At 39.3% G+C, this 18,281-nt stretch overlaps 1 protein-coding gene across 1 annotated transcript; it reads left to right on the forward strand.

The window, feature by feature from the left end:
• The first annotated feature begins 8,761 nt into the window (after positions 1–8,761).
• FIBIN (fin bud initiation factor homolog) lies at positions 8,762–10,783 on the forward strand. The gene has a single exon (XM_002755124.6). The coding sequence runs from the start codon at positions 9,192–9,194 to the stop codon at positions 9,825–9,827; it is 636 nt and encodes a 211-aa protein (XP_002755170.2). The 5' UTR covers positions 8,762–9,191; the 3' UTR covers positions 9,828–10,783.
• The last annotated feature ends 7,498 nt before the right edge of the window (positions 10,784–18,281 follow it).

Consider the following 18,281-nt stretch of genomic DNA (forward strand, 5'->3'; position numbering starts at 1 on the left):
AAAAGGCAACCAAGTACCAAGAAACATAATAGTGGAAGATGTTCTTGTTTTCTGAAAAAGGAAAGAAAGATGCTGTTACTAACCTCACCACATCTTCCACTCCCTAGCCCAGCTGATTTCTGAGTATCATTAGTTTGGCCATTTTAGAGCCTCTTTTACAAGCTTTGTTCAGACCGAAACAGCATACTACACTGAATAAAAAGACAGACTGACTCAGCCCCACTCTTCTTTAGTAAACTCAGTCAGTGGCTCTTGGCCTAAAAGTCTCAAGACACTTTTTCTCTTCCCAAACAGATATGAGCTTTTACTTTCTCAAATCATCATTTTTGCACATGCTGGTAGGTGCACGTTGTATGATCCTCACTGTATACAGTCATGCATTGCTTAATGACGCAGAGACATCCTGAGAAATGTGTTGTTGGGCAATTTCATCATAATGCACATGCCATAGAGTGTACTTACACAAACTTAAGATGCTAAGCCTATTACATACCTAAGCTATACAGTATAGCCTGTTGATCCTATGCTACAAACTTGTACAGCATTGTGGTACTATACTGAATACTGTAGGCAATTGTGATACAATGAAATTTGTGTATCCAAATTTATCTAAACATTTAGAAAATGTACAATAAGGTCAGGCGCGGTGGTTCACACCTGTAATCCCAGCACTTTGGAAGCCCAAGGTGGGAGGATCCCCTGAGGTCAGGAGTTCGAGACCAGCCTGGCCAACATGGCGAAATCCCGTCTCTACTAAATATACAAAAATTAGCCAGGCATGGTGGCATGCGTCTGTAGTCCCTGCTATTTGGGAGGCTGAGGCAGGAGAATGACTTGAACCCAGGAGGCAGAGTTTGCAGTGAGCCAAGATTGTGCCACTGCACTCCAGCCTGGTAACAGACCAAGACTCCATCTCAAAAAAAGAAAATGTACAATAAAAGTATAATATTATAATCATATGAGGCCACCATCATATATGTGGTGTGGCATTGACCAAACATTGTTATGCAGTGTATGACTATACTTCCAACCATTGCATTCATTTGCAGACTTTTTGTATACCACTCCCCCCACCCCCCTCACCCCCCCCAACAGATTGTAAAGATGTGTCTATTTCTTGTTTCCTTTTGTGGTTGCTGAACAAAATGCTTGCAGAATCAAAGTGAGACTGGTAGACTCTCTTTCTTATACTCTGTCTCTATGCCTCTTCTCATTTCCCCAATTCTTTTGAGCTTGAAAATTAAAATGATGAGAAATATATTTGGCTGAATATTTGTGTCTTTGTAACTCCACCTGTGGAAATTTAATCACCAATGTGACGATTTTAGGAGGTGAAGTGTTTGGGAGATGATTAGGCCATGGTGGTGGAGTCCTCATGAATAAGATTATTATCCTTATAAAAGGGATCTCAGAGAGCTCCTTCACCCCTTGCACCATAGACGGTGAGAAGACCACCATCTGTGAGTTATAAAGTGGGCCCTCACAGACACCAAATCTTTTGGTACCTTGATCTTGGACTTCCCAACCTCCAGAACTGTAAGAAATAAATTTTTGTTGTTCATAAGCTACCCAGTTTATAGAATTGTGTTATAGCAGCCCAAATAGACTAAGACAAGGAAAAATAAAACACTGCTCACAGAGGGAAAATAAACAAGGTCTGATTCTTCTCCAAACCTGCCTGGATCATAATCCACAATACACACTTTCAACAGAAGAATAGTGAAATTTATTACCAGGCAAATAGCACATTACCCTGCATGGTGGTCTGATACTTCTCTACTTTGCAGACCACAGTGCACTAGGACTATGTGTACAGATTGCTGCATACTTTACTTAGAATGGGTCAAAAGCCTCCCTTCTGAATGATACTTCCTTCTGAATGTTCTGAACATTGGAATTCATAGGGCTCTCTCCTTTCTTTCCTGCCAAGATTATTTAGATTGAGTGAGACTCTCACTGGCTGACTGTTGGCCAGACCAAATAAGTATTTAAACAGACAAATTATCTGACCATTATTAAATAGTAGAATTCCTTAAATTCTACAGTTTAGCTATCACAACAACTAACAAATATTTGGCCCTTGCTGTATGCTTGGCTGTGTGCTAATCACAGGGTATATAAAAGCAAATAAATTATAACCTTATCGGTACCTTTAAGGAACTCTCAGTCTAGTGGGAGAGATAGCTAAGTTAAATGTTCTAATACAGTGTAATACATATTATAAAAGAACAAAGAAAAAACGCCATTGAAACACTAACCAAAAAATCATCTCATTGAAATATTAAATAGGAAGTGACCAACTTAACCTAGGATGTGAACATGTATTCATTGAGTACTTCCTGTGATCCAGTTACAAGGGAAAGATGGGGAGCACTAATATTCAGAAACTGAGGAGGGGCTTTTAGAGGAAATGAAATTACAACCAAGATATGAGAAGTGAGATGGAATTAGCCAGGAAAGAAGTTAGAAAAGGGGGTTCCTGGCAGAGATGGCTTGAGTAAAGACCTTCAGATAAGATGTAAGTGTTTATAGAACCCTTATAGCTTGAATATAGGAAACTAAGTTGGGAGTCCCAGGAGATCAAAATTTAGAGGCTGGGACCAGGCAACTCAGGGTCTGGTGGGCCAGCTAAAGAGATGACATTTTTGTCTAAGTGCACTGAGAGGCCATTAAAGAGCATAAATTGGTAGTCAAATTTCTCCCAAATTGCTCTGAGTCCTTCTCACATATTTAAATGATCATGGTACAGTACTATATAGATAGACACTATTTGAGTTTTGGGTGCAAGACCCAACCTCTTTGCAACAGACTCCTCTTCTGAATTAACTCCTGCACTCATTTTCAATGATTACATCTCCTCCTTGAGTATTTAACTGTCTCCTCTGTCTCCCCCCACATACCTTACATCTAGTAACTGTGCCCCCAGAATCCCCTTCAGCCAAGCTGATCCATAGTCTTCATACTTCTTAGGGTGTTTTCTCCCCTCTAGCTTTCTGAAGCACCAATCCCTTTGACCTCCTTCCCTTCCTTCAGATAGTAATTCTTACTTCCACCTCTCTGACTCTCCCTAGCTCCTCTCTTCTATGATTTGGTGTGTACTGTGTTCATGGGTGAAATGAGCAGAAAAGATCAGAATCATTGAATCTGATAACGATAGCAAATTGTGTGTAGTCTTTTTCTTTGCTTGTGTTTTCTATCCTGACTGAAAATATGAAATATTTGCATTATTGTAGAATATATTTCACAACTTACCTACTCCCTGTTTGGCAGTTTTAGAGCATTTCTAATAGGTACTTGTTCTGCAGAAAAGTGTAGTAGAGACACTTAGTGTTCATTTACATCTGGCTTTTCTCTCCTTCTGGGCACATGAAAGGGTAAGACTCCCTTTCTCTTTGCACCAAGACAGGGCCATGTCACTAGCCAAAGGTCTGTAATGCCAAAGTGACATGTGTCATTTTGGAGCCAATGCATTTAAGTGCAACACAAGACTCTTCAGAGCCCTCATCTCCTGCTGCACCAACCCAGGAGGTCCCACATTGCAGATGGTGCATCAGAGTTGCCATAAAGAGGAAAGTTGCTGAGTTACCTTGAGCTACAGTGAACTTGAATTTGATGTTAACACTTTTGTGACATCTGTTAGCATAGCATATCATAGCATATGCTGATATTCTAATACAGAAAGTTGTGAGACCTGATCAGATTCCCTTCTCACATTATGCTTATTTCCTTGCAAGCATTCGCATTGTCTTCATAGGTGTGTTTTATTGCCTATATTTGATAGGAAGTTTGTTTGTGATTATTCTTGTTAATTAAGTCTCCCTCTGCCTCTAACCAATGTTCTTTTAGCAAATAATTATATTCACTTCATTGAGTTAACATAACAAAAAGCACAAATGAATCAAATTTTATTTCACTCTCCCCCTTCTTTTCATCTTTCATTTTATCCTTCCTTCCTTGCTACCTTCTTTTCTTCTCTACTTCTTGCTTTTTTCTTTCTTTGATCCATTTCTCCCCCTCTGTCCTTTTTACCTCCTGCAAACAATGGCTACTCAGTAAATGCTACTGATTACCTATTAGTTGATTTTTTTTCATTCCCAAAATGCTAAGTACTATATCCTTCTTATCTTCCCCTCTTCTTGCTTTCCTCTCTCCTCCCACCTTGGGACCCCTACTCTGGTTTAAAATAACACTCTGTTTTTGTTGTGATTATTTTTTCTCCTTTGACATGGTTCAGGGACTCAATCTGACAGTTTGAAGGAATGTTGAGAATGAGGTCTTCCATCTCCCCTTTGGATTTCTAGGCTGCATGGTAGAACCAAATCTCCACAAAGCCTCATACTATTTTCTCTAAAAGTTATACTATGGCCAGGCGCCGTGGCTCATGCCTATAATCTCAACACTCTGGGAGGCCACGGTGGGTGGATCACCTGAGATCAGGAGTTAGAGACCAGACTTCCCAACATGGTGAAACTCCATCTCTACTAAAAATACAAAAAATTAGCTGGGCACCTGTAAATCCCAGCTACTTGGGAGACTGAGGCAGGAGAATCGCTTGAACCCAGGAGGCGGAGGTTGCAGTGAGCTGAGATCATGCCACTGCACTCCAGCCTGGGAAACAAGGGTGAAATTCCATCTCAGAAAAAAAAAAAAAGTTATACTATTAAAATAATCAGAAACAGACAGTAGATCACAAAAACCTTTGGCAAGGAGAAGTCACAGAATTTAAATCTCTGTCACATAGGTCTTCAGATTCATATTTCCAACCTAAATTTTTCTAGTACTTCTCTAAAATGATAAATGATCTAAAGAAAAATTTAAAGTGTACTGAAAATGATAAAGTATAAGCAAGTCTTGAGCTGGCAGTTTTGCTGGCACTGTATAGTAGTGTTTACATACATATGAACAGCTGGAATTGGGCAATGATGCTCACCTATTTCCTTATACAGCCACTACTCCTGAGGTCCTTCTTTATCTTTAAATTCACCCAGTTTCTGTCCTTTTATTTGGTTTCTAGTTTTCAGCCCTAGACTCAACTCAACTACTATCCTTATCCATAGATGGTACTTCTTGATTTTAGTCTTCAAAGTCCTCTGTCTGGCATGTCTATGTTTAGACATTTCCTCTGGCTTTATTCATTCTAGGTTAACCCTCAGAAGCCCACCTTAGTTCTGACCTCAGCAGCCCAAGATGGAATTGGGCACATATGAACAACATAGAACAGAAAACATTTTAAAAGTGAACATGAAGTGTTTAAACAAAAGGCCATGCTGTGTTACTTTGCAAGTCAGTTGTTAAACATGGATATTATTTTAAAATAAACTGGCTGGGTGCAGCGGCTGTTATCCCAACACCTTGAGGACCAAGGCAGGCAGATTGCTTGAACCCAGGAGTCCCAGACCAGCCTGGACAACATTGTGAAACCCCGTGTCTACAAAACAAAATACAAAAACTACCCAGGCATGGTGGTGCTCACCTGTACTACCAGCTAGTCAGGAGGCTGAGGCTGGAGAATCACAGGAGCCTGGAAGGTTGAGGCTGCAGTGAGCTGTGATCATGCTACTGCACTCCAGCCTGGGCAACACAGCAAGGCCCTGTCTTAAAAATAAATAAATAAATAAACAAACTTTTACCTAAGTTATGTTAAAATAAAGGGAATGTATATGCAAACTAATCACTTCTTAACTATTTTACTGGATTTTTACTATTTTCTGTTCTCTTGGTGTTATTTTCATCTAATTTATCTGCATGGTGGGAATTTTATATAATGGTGTACCACTGTGCACGTCTTCCCAACTTTGAGTTCAATGACACTGGCCATTGTAAAAGTATTTTGACTAAGGAAATCAACAAATACTACAAATGAAGGCATTTTTCTCTATACGCCCAGCTGATCAACACTTAACAGCAAGGGTGGCAGTTTCTCTTGGATGTGGTTAATAAAGACAAAAGCCATAAGATAAGGGAATTATTCATGGTTACTTCCCCAGAATGTGCTCCTATACGGTTCCTTTCCTTAACAGGGCCCTAAATCATCCAGGCATGTAGTTTGCTACATTAGCTGGGCACCTGTAATCCCAGCTACGTGATACCTTTGCCTTCAACTGCAAAACGGGGTTTTTATCGTCTTAAACCAAGTGGTTTAATCCCAAACCTCACTACAGTCAGCCTGGTTTGAAGACATATTCATGATCCAAATCAGGCCAACTATGACCACTGAGGCTGATTTGAAGGAGCTGCATTTAAGCTCCCAGGAAATCCAATCTGTCATTCCTGTTACATATGAATAAGGAAACACATATGCCTGGAAGACACTGGTAATCATCTTGGAACACAAATGAAAGAGACTGCCCATGCATGAATATAAGCCAAGGACATAAAACCAACAAATAGAGAAAAACTAGGTTCTGGACCAGGCCTTCTCTGAATATTTAATCTTAGGCTTTCTGTAAGTTAATGTGCATAGTTAGACAGAAGTGGATTTTTAGTTATTTGTACAGAAATGATTCCTTTCTAATACACAACATGAAGTGTGCATCTTTAGATGAGGTCATTGCAGGAAGAAAGTAAACACTCTTCACTCTTCAGATGATAACTTTACCTGTGTATATGCCCAACTTTCTAAAAAGACAGCAAGCTCTTTGTAGGCTGAAACTTTTTATTGTGCATCTTTGTGTCTGTGATAATTACCTTAACACTGCACCCTGCAAGTGGGGAGGAAGTACTAAGTGCTTAATATAGGTTTGCTTAATTGAATTGCTAAGTCAGAGAGAGATTGTGCAAGAAGTGGAATGAATCAGAGTAAATTCCTCTTCTCTTCTTTGGCCAAGCAGCCAATATGAATCCATCTGTTGTCATTTCTGAATGTCCCAGGGAAAAAGGAATGAAGCAATGTAGCTCTTGAGTCCAACAGTCCAGTCTTTTAACTGAAGGAAGTTATCATTTTCTTCTGAGATAAAGTGAAAATAGGCCTTGGTCTTCCAGTTGGCATAAACAGTAAGAAAACTTCTTTGGTCTATGTTTTCATGATGCTAAGTATCTGGATAAGAACTAAAATGTGCAGTCAACATGCTTCAAAAACTCTATGCATGTGATGCCACATCAGCAAAATATTCAGTTACTTAACCAGACTTCTCATTGTCTCTGCAGGAGCCTGGGTTGCTTATGCCCATGAAAGTGATGACAACGAGTATAACAGTCCCCGAACAGTGTGGCACCATGAGTCTGAAGGAAGCCAGTCCCTTATTACTTGGGAGGGAGATAGGTATGGAACACTGGCAAGTCAACCTGAATGTTTCAGTTACATTTCAAGGAAGAAAGAGAAAATACCCATGGAAACAGGAGTGCTGCCTGTGTCTGCTTTCCCACACTTCCTCTGTTTCCTTTCCTCTACAGCCCTATTTGATGTTCAACATACATCTTATTTACATATTTTTCTTTTTTTGAGACAGGGTCTCACTCTGTCACCCAGGCTGGAGTGCAGCAGTACGATCTAGGCTCACAGCAACCTCCCTCTCCTGGCAACCTCCCTCTTCCGGATTCAAGCAATTCTCCTGTCTCAGTCCCCTGAGTAGCTGGGATTACAGGCATGCACAATCATGCCCAGCAATTTTTAAAATATTTTTAGTAAAGATGGAATTTCACCTTGTTGGCCAGGCTGGTCTCGAACTTCTGACCTCAAGTGATCCACCCACCTTGGCCTCCCAAAGTGCTGGAATTACAAGCATGAGCCACCACGCCTGACCTATTTTCATAAATTTTTCTATTTCCCAAAATGTAAGTGCCAGGAAGGCAAGAATTTGTCTTTATTTTTGTTCACAGCTGTACCTAAAATAGATTTTCACACACAGCAAATGCTCAAAAATATTTATTAAGCAAATGAATGGTCTTTAGGATGGCCATTTGCCAATCAGTTCATAAATTAGATATTAAAATGGCTGAGTTAAAAAAAATCCCCCCCACCCGCCAAGTGAAATTAAAAGACCTTGTAACAATTAGTTCTGGCTCAATAAAAGTCTAATTGTGTGACTATAGTCAATTTGCTTAACATTCTGATCCTTCATTTCTCCATCTGGAAAATGAGCATAATAGTCCGAGAAACATTCTTCAAAAGCTTTCAAGAATCTCAAAAGAGGCAAGAACTATAAAACTATTCGGTTCAAGATTCAATGCAGATGCTTAGCATTGTTTCATAAAATTAAATAGGGATCTCACTGTCCTTTTACTTACTAAACCGGCAAAATTTAGTTTTTCAGCTTCCATTCTTATACATGCTAATGACAGTGCATTAAGAAACTTTCTGTATTTTCATTTCATCCAAAGTATTGTTTATATCAGTTTTAATTAACCAATCATTTTCAAACAAAACTGCCATTTCTGACCCTTTAAATTTGCCTTCAAAGTCACAAACTTTTAAAGATAAAAACAGACATACTAAAAAATACAACCTAACTGATATTTATTGAGACACGTGGAATGGCATTTTTCCAGGGTAATCATTCCTTTCCTCTCTCAACATGTCAATAACAAACCAGGTTTTTGTTTTGGAAATTCCATTTATTCTCTTCTCATTTTCTCCTTCAAGCTAAATTCTATTTCAGAGTCTCCCCTACCAATCTTTAAAAAGTGACCCTGTACCTTTAATAGCAAAGACCTGGTAAGAGGTTTTCTTCCAAACATGTTCCCTGGCTTCCAAGTGACGAAACCAGCTGTAATTTGAGAGCAGAGAGATCCTCAGGATATCTTCAGCCAAAGGAAACTCTCCGCATTCCCACCCAGTCCAGAAATTGAAATACTATCAGGGGGCAAGAGCCTTTCTCTCCAGCTACACGCTCAATCTCCCGGGAGAAAGGGGAGAGGAGGGCAACGGAGCCAGCATCTTGCCCGCGCTGCGGAGGAGGGGTTCCCCGCTTTGCCTGTGCTGCACCCGGGAAAAGGCCGGCGGAGTTCCAGCCACCAAGCGAGGGGCGCACGGGTAGGTGCATCCTGCGCTGCTGCGGCCGCACCACCCAGACGCTGGTGTGCAGAGCCACATGAAGCCTGCTGGGGACTGGGGGTCAGGGAGCAGCAAGCCGGCTAGGACTGAGGCTGAGGCGGCCGCTGTCTCAGGGAGACGCTGACTCGCAGACACTCCCTTCCTTGTGCCTGGGTGAAAAGTCTTCTCCTGGGGTCCCTGGCCATCCTGAATATCCAGAATGGTGTTTCTGAAGTTCCTCTGCATGAGTTTCTTCTGCCACCTGTGTCAAGGCTACTTCGATGGCCCCCTCTACCCAGAGATGTCCAATGGGACTCTGCACCACTACTTTGTGCCGGATGGGGACTATGAGGAGAACGATGACCCGGAGAAGTGCCAACTGCTCTTCAGGGTGAGTGACCACAGGCGCTGCTCCCAAGGGGAGGGGAGTCAGGCCAGCAGCTTGCTGAGCCTCACCCTGCGGGAGGAGTTCACCGTGTTGGGCCGCCAGGTGGAGGATGCTGGGCGCGTGCTGGAGGGCATCAGCAAAAGCATCTCCTACGACCTGGACGGGGAAGAGAGCTATGGCAAGTACCTGCGGCGGGAGTCCCACCAGATCGGGGATGCCTACTCCAACTCGGACAAATCCCTCACTGAGCTGGAGAGCAAGTTCAAGCAGGGCCAGGAACAGGACAGCCGGCAGGAGAGCAGGCTCAACGAGGACTTTCTGGGAATGCTGGTCCACACTAGGTCCCTGTTGAAGGAGACACTGGCCATTTCTATGGGACTCAGGGACAAATACGAGCTACTGGCTCTCACCATCAGGAGCCATGGGACCCGACTAGGTCGGCTGAAAAATGATTATCTTAAAGTATAGGTGGAAGGGTACAAATGCTAGGAAGAAGGAATCAAATCAGCCCCGTTTTGGAGGGTGGGGGACAGAAGATGGGGCTACATTTCCCCCATACCTAGTATTTTTTTAATATCCAGATTTGCACTTTGAGAATAAATCTAAGGTCATCTTTAAAAAGAAAGAAATTGGAAACTTGAGTGATTTTGTTTTGTTTTGTTTGTATATTATTTATGGGATTGTTATGGAATTATCACCCGGAAAGAACAATTTTAAGCAATGTCATTTCTAGATGGCTTTCTAATTCTACAGTGTTATCTGTTTCAGCCACATCTAAAAGAGCACAGTTTATGTGGTGGGGAACTGAACTTCCCCATCCTGTAGATTATGTGGAAATACCCAAAATAATAGTGCATACCTCCTCTCAACCTCTAGCCTTCACTCCACTCCTGGGCTCTAAAAGCTATCCGAGTTGCCTCTTTTTCAGATGAGGTTCAAAGTGCTGCCTTGCATGCCTGGCAACCCATGGAAGTTGTTTGTTACTTCTTTTCTCTCTTATTTATTAACCATGGTCTAAGAGTTGTTTTTATATTTTGTAATGGCATTGCCACAAAACTGTAGGCAAATCTCGTTCACAGGGAGATTTCTGGTGCCTCTGTGGGTGTGTGTCAGTTAAAGTGGCCACATTTAAGTAGGCCAAGCTTTGTAGTGATTGCACAGTCACACTGATAATGCTGATTTGTGTCTCTCATTGTATGTCTATGCTTTGTCATCAGTGCTATAGTAAATTACAAAGAAGTAGATAGATTGTTCGAACACACCCCCAAATGCCTATGATTTAGGTTACCAATGTATTCTTTCTCATTTGTGGTTTTGCTTCTGTTTGTTTACTGGAAACTTGTACTTCAAGTAGGGGGAATTCTAATTCTAACAACTCCTTAGCTAAGTTTTATTATTCATCCAATAAATATGTTTTCATATAATACTGGCTTACTTTGTAATTTACATCTGTAACTTTCATGTTTCAAAAAGGGATCAATGCAAAAGGAGAGAGAAAGACTGGATTTAAGCCAGTTTACTTAGAGTATATGATAAAGAAGGCAGATGAATAGCTATGTATTTGGCAATTCTCTTCTCCCTAGGCACCTTAACATCCTCACAAGAAAAATCTAGCCTGTGCCAGAACTTTACATTTGATCTCTATGGGTCTGCTTAGAGACTCGAATTTTCTCCAGTTTTTCTCATAAACTCAACAGGAAAATTTCTGACAAGTCTCATACCCTATACCCTTGCGCAGAGCAAGCATTCCATCCTAAGTTATAAACTACAATGATGTTTACTTTTGAAGCCAGGTCAACATTATTTAATTAACTGTTTTAAAAGGTGGAGATGCACTTTATTTAGTGTCTTTCCCTCGCCAATTCTTCCTCTCACCTTAAATATGCTTTCTTCTTGCATATATGCATGGATACACACATACATACAAGAGAAAAATAAATAAATGAATGTTCATATACTTCTGCTCAACAGACATGTATTTTCTCCTCTCTTTTGAATATGAAAACAAGTTTTCCATTCCTATGAAGTGTCTAGTATCTTTCTATTACAGTAGGGGAAACTGAGGCTGAGAAAGGCCAAGTGACTTATCCTCTGTCAGTTATAACAGCCCCTGTTCTCTTAAATTTAAGTATAGGACTTCCCTAAACTACTTTTTTCAAGGATACTGAGAAATGAGAAAGAGCTATCTAAGACCTGAAACTTTGCTTAACTAACTTATTGTGCTTAAAATGACGTATAATTTCTTTTTATTACTCAGGGCCTCACTTTTTGTTGCTTTCTAGTGTGTAGACACAAGATAAATAATCACTTACAAGAGTTTCCTTCCTTATTCTAAAAAAAAATGAGGAAAAAATAACAGTGGCAAATAAAATTATATTTGGTACTAAAATGTTTGTAGTGTGTAGTCACAACCATTCATGCCTCAAAACTTTCATATCACTCACTTCATAGTAATCAGATCTAATTCATAGACTTACCAAATGTCGTCTTGAATTTTCCAGCTATAATAGGAGGATATTGGACATGTGATAGTGATGGAAAACTGTTTTCCTTGTGCATGCTAATTTCAATCTAGTCATAATGTTTGCATATCATATTGAGATAAGAAGGATTCAAAAGACACAAAAGGGAAGAGTGCCATCCCTAGTTAGATATATCTTCTATGGGTGCAGGAAGGGGAATGGTGACACATCTGCTACAAATTTGAAAGCCCTGAAATAGATTATGTATGAGGTTCTTTCCAGTGCTAACATTCTATGATTTCTACAAAACCAGAACAAAATTATCTGGCATCCAAACACTCCACTCAAGCCTAGATGTACAGCCAGTAATCCCACAGAGTCTTATGTAAATGCCCTCAGAGGGCAAATGGGAATTTCCAGGTGGGGAGAGGAAACAATCCTGAACTGCCAGCCCAGAAAATAACATCACAAAGCTGTTCCAAACTTTCTTATGGTAGGGAGCCAGACCTACTCACATCTTTCCTCCCCACTTCCTCATGATTCTTACTAGACCCTGTTATTCATGCAGTGACAAATTCTTTTTTCAAGTAGTAGTTCTCTTTATTTCTTAGACCATGAACTATTTTGAAAATTGAAAGAAAACTACATACTCTCTTTTCTGCAAAATCTACTTTCAAATGAATCTATACAAGTTAGGATATTAATGATTTTTATATTTGTTGACTAATTAGTGCCAGGCACTGAGCTGGGCTGTGGGTCATTCTGGGATGATACAAAGCCTTGGGGATTCATCTGTAAAGAAATTTTAAAAGCCTGTTAGAGTTTTATTTGGGATAGGAGGGATTTATTATTGTTGTTGTTTATTAACAATTAAAAAACAGCTAATTTTTCTGAAAAGTCAGTACTATTGGTAAGGCCCTGTGCTAAAAATGTTGCCTGGGTCATCAAACTACATGAGGAAAGCATTTTGTAAAAGGAAGTCATACACATGAAGCACTTAGAATAGTACCTGAGACTAAGTGAATCCTCGATAAATATTAGTTGCTGTTATTACTGTTTTGATTATTATTTTTTTTTATAGCTGAGGCCTTGAAAGCCTAGGTACTATTTTCAAGATTAAAACTGTGTGATATCTTATATACCTCACTATGCTCTCAGTTTTAATTGATGATTCTCTAGTCAGGTATACAAGCAAATACAAGAATGTGGAGGATAGGGGATTAATGGGGCCTCCAGTTCTCCACTTTAAATGTCCTCTGCAGTTCAGATTCTTGATAATGTCTGGCAGTCAGAAGCTGGTTGTCTTCTCTGTTTACAGAATTATCATTGATACTTTCTCTGGCAGATGCATTGTTCAGTACCACTAATTCTTCTCTCAATTGGACCACATGAAAACATCTATATAACTATTTTGACCTGTTCTGCACGTATCTATCTGGAGGCTGTTGATGAAAGACACCAGGCTACTTTAGCCTCTGCAAGCACCAAAGTCAGGCCCATAGAAGCCGTCAGAAGCTGTAAGAATCCAGCAAGTGTGTTATGCACAGCAGTACTGAGAAGCTGTCCAATAGTTCACACACTTTTCATTGCCCTTTAAACTCTCATTTACAAGTCCACTAAGGAAATGGGCTCAAAAGTTTCCGGGAGGACCCTTGAAACTCAGATTATAAAGTATTTTAGTAAGTTATAAAAATGTCCATGAAACCCACTAATTATATGAAATATACTAAGGGGCAGCATGGTCAAGTTTCTGAGGCTTTTTGATCAAAAATTATTTTTGATCTAGAATGTAATACTAAATTCCATGTAAAATTGGGATGTAACATTTGATATGGAATAATTATATTGAATAGAAAGTGGAAATGCTAAATATGATTTGTGAATATTTTAATATAAAGGGGAAAACAATTGCAGACATAAGAAGATTTGGTTTGAAATAGAATACCAAAAACTAACAATTACTCACTAGTATAGAAAATGGGGTTCTTGCAATCATCTTAGTAACTGTGGAATTAAAGTGGTCTTTCGGAATAGTATTTCTAAAGTCAGGATCTTGATGGATTTATCATTCATTAAATGTTTTAATATGCCACTATCTGAAATACCCAGAATAAAAAATAATTATAAATAGGTGAGGAAACTGACACCTAAACAAAGAATTCAAGTACAGCAATGTGGGAGATTGGAGTATGTATAAGGTTCTATGGGAGCTCAGCAAGAATCTAAATTAGAATTGTCTGGAAAATGTAAAGTAGTATATCTTAGTCTAATTGGTGCTGCCATAACAGAATGTCTGAGAGTGAGTAATTTATAATGAACAGAAATGTATTAGCTCATAGTTCTGAAGGCTGGGAAGTCCAAATCAAGGTGTCAACATCTCATGATGGCCTTCTTGCTACGTCCCAACATGGTGGAAAGAAAGAAGGCTAGAGAGAACAAGAGGGGCCAAACTCATTCTTTCATACTGGCACCAACTACATTCATGAGCATGAAGCTCTCGTGGCCTAATAACCTCATGAAGGTCCTACTTCTTAATGCTGCTGTAATGGCAATTCAATTTCAACATGGGTTTTGGAAGTCTCAAACATTCAAACTTTAGCACGGTGCAAATAAAACAAAGATTTGTCAAAAACACATATCCAAGACATGCAGAATTTTTATTCTTGCTGCCTGTGTTATTGCTGCTTGGCCTTTTTAATAACAATTTTCTGATGATGAAAGTCATTATCTGCTGAATTGCTAGTAATATAGAAAACACAGTAGCACAAGATAAACAAAATCATTCATATTCTTAAACTCCCTCTGCCACATACTCACTATTTGCATTTTGATATACTTTTTTCCATGCTTCTCATGCATATCTATGTATATTTTTTCTTTAGAAAAATTATTATAATACATTGTTTTGTATCAATGTCTATTTCAGGTGTTAAGAATATTTAACTGCATAAATGTTTTTTAAATGCTTAAATCCACAATGTTTCAGGAGGTAGAAGTCCTAGGTTCTAGATGTTGCCTCACAATATGTTAGCTGTGTAACTTTGAATGAGTCCCGGAAATGTTCTGAAATTCAGTCACATTGTTTCAAGATGAAGATAATTATAGCTAGTAAATTTTTAAACAGGCACTGCTCAAAGTGTTTTCCATATATTATTTTATATATTCTGGCTAGAATTATATTCCAGGTTGATATTATATTTTGTGAATTTTTCAGATAAAGAAACTAAGACACAAAGAGCGTAAGTGATTTGCTCAAGGTTTCACAGCTAGACAGGAATGGAGTCGATATTCAAACACAGATTTCCCTGCTTTCCTAGTAGTCCATGAATGATGTTTCTGAAGGCAGGATACTGGACACATAATCTGCTAACTGTCTTCCAATTCCATAATCTATGATAAATGGCCTCTGAAATGAATATTTCTCTTATATGATTTTCTTAATTGAAAAAATTCAAAACCACATTTTCTTGAAGAAACTTTTTCTTTCTCTGCTTGAATTTATGTTGGGTAAAATATAAATTCCTTATTCCTTACATCTGCATGTGTAACTCCATGATTCTTTGCGTAAGAGCAACTGGCTTCTCCTACATTTTCCAGGCCCTTTCACATGCATTATCACATTGGCTATAACAAATTTTTATAGATGCTGAACTGGCATGGACAGTTTATGGTATTCACCATTTGGCAGGCGGCAGTCCAGTGTTCACAGCTAGCAAGCTATTCTGTCAATCTGTTATACTTTATATCTGAATGAAGATATAAAAAGATTTCTTAGGCCTGGCATGGTGACTCATGCCTATAATCCCAGCACTTTGGGAGGCTGAGGTGGGCAGATGGCTTGAGGTCAGGAGTTCAAGGCCAGCCAGGCCAACATGGCAAAACCCCGTCTCTACAAAAAATACAAAATTAGTGAGGTGTGGTGGTTCAAGCCTGTAATCACAGCTACTTGGGAAAGGCTGAGGCATGAGAATCGCTTGAATTCAGGAGGTAGAGGCTGCAGTGAGCCGAGATCATGCCACTGTATTCCATACTCCAGCCTGGGCAACAGAGTAAGATTCTGTCTAAAAAGAGATTTCCTGTCCATGCAGGTCTCCCAAACTAAAAAATAAAAAATATATACTATTAGGAATTGCTATGTACTGTTTTAGATAAGAAGGTTTAAAAAGCCCCCTCTGAGTAAGTAGGAAATATCTGAGTAAGTAGGAGATATCTGAATTGAACCATACATCATAAATAGAAGTCAAGACTGTGAATGTCAGAAAAGAAAAAAAAAACCGTTCTGGTAACAGAATAGCAACTACAAAGTCCTTCAAGCAGACACAACTTTAGATGCATGCTTAAAAAAAAGAAAAATAGTGAAATTATAGCAGAATAAATCAGAGAAAGAATAAAATAATTTGAGTTGAGAACAGGGTCTTGATAACAGAGGAACTGGAAGGCCATAATAAAAAATTTGGATATTATTCTGATTTCAATGGAAAGGCACTGGGGTGTCTAAGCAGAGGAGTAGTATTACCTGATTTACACAAAAAGATCACTATGGAATATTAGTCTACAGGGAAGCAAGAATGGAAGCAGGAAGGCCACTTAGCCAGGTAGCTCCTAAGATATGCCAATTATAAATGATGCAGGCATAGTTTGGTGGTGAAAATGGCAGAAACTGCTGTTTATCTTACACGGATATGTCCTATTATGGCTTTTGTCCCCCAAAAATCTGTGACATTCTTCTCAACCTGCTCCTGCATTGATCCAGTTTCCCAAATCTAATTGCATTTCTCTCCATTTGGATTTGATGCTAGCCTTGCCTCCCTCTGACTGACCACCTTCCTCTCCTGACTTCAAAGAAATCTATCAATGGGATTTAGCTACTCTTCCCAACTGTATCAGGTAATATATGTTTTCTAGACTATCTGTCTGACTCTAAGTCCCAACTCTGCCCACCAGCCCAAGCCCTGTTTACCCTATTTATAAACTAGGAGAGACAGATCTATAAAGGTGAAGATTTGCAGTCAACCACATGCATGCCTCACATATTTTTCAATTACATATAAACAACTGTGATGGCATTACAGTTTGGAAATCTTCCCTTTATCAATGATGTCTTGTCATCACTGCATCTGTACTTACTCTGCATTTTTCTTCACAAGAGCTATATCTAAACATAAAAAATATAAGCTATATCAAAATAGAAAAATGCTCTCTTGAGGATTTCCAGTGTCTTCCGTATTCTACATTGCTTTGAATTTAGTAAGGTCATGCAACATTCTATTTGGACTCTAGTAAGCATTTACTTTGATGACTTGTATATTTTACCATTTCCCTCTTTTGCTTTTCCATGAAATACAGAAGATATTTTGTATGTCAACAGCTTGCTGTTTACTGAAAGAACACTGACAGCTATGATTAATGAAGTAAAGTCTCCATGCTCCAGGGTTGGCAGTAATGGCCTGCATTTTCCAGTCATGAAAAGTTTCCTCCTGCTGGCAGTTAAAGAAATGTGTTTCCTGAATGTCTTCTCTCACTTTGATCTTTGCCCAACTCTCATCCCAAGACCAAGCAAACGGGTATGCTCCACTCAACATTCAAAATGTAAACTTCGCTGGCACTTCCACGAGTTGACCACTAACAATTTCCACCAGATGCTACTATAGAATTATAAAGCGTGGAAAACCTAGTTAGTGAGTTTGCACTGTTCTGAGTTATATTTTTGCCTCTTCAAACATCCATTTTCTCCCGCCCCAGTTCCCTTCTCTCCTGTTCTCTCCTCTTTTTATCTCTTTCCCTCTTTGCCTCTGGACGGTATAGATTTCACTGTTAGAAGTATGAGAAGTAAAGGCAGAAACTAATTCACATTGTGCCTTTGCAGCATATTAGCTAGGGAATCTGAGCAAATTGTATAACCTCTTAGAACCTCAGTTTCTACATACAGTGGGGAATATGATACTTACTTTGCAGGGTTCTTGTAAAGGATTTGATAAGCCAATGAAAGGGGCTTACTATAAGACTGAGACATAGTGTCACTATTCCCACTCAATCTGGCAACATATAGTTCATTGGGGATCCCCTTTTAAGAAAGGATACCTTATGTGTTCTTTGGTTGAAAAAGATTGTGTTTCAAATATGCCTTTGAGATTCTAAGTATTTTCTATCAGCCAGTCTTGACCTCCTCTTTTGGCAGGATCCTCAGAAGCCAAATGTGTGTTCGTTCCCATTTATATAAGAGAGGTTCCTATACATGTGTTTATACCACAAACACCCTCTCCCTACTTGGGCCAAGAAAATGAATGCTGCAGCAGGAGATAACAAAAAACGTTCTTATCCTTTATTTCCCAGTGTTAACAAGAGGTCTACTTTATGCCTTGTGCATGAGGGTAATGTCCATGAAAGTAACTTGGGAATTTCAAGATATAGACAACAACAGTGAGAGAACTCTCAAAACTTGGCAACAGGCCACAAAGTT

Source organism: Callithrix jacchus, chromosome 10, assembly GCF_049354715.1.
Source record: "Callithrix jacchus isolate 240 chromosome 10, calJac240_pri, whole genome shotgun sequence".
Taxonomy (NCBI): Eukaryota; Metazoa; Chordata; class Mammalia; order Primates; family Cebidae; genus Callithrix; species Callithrix jacchus.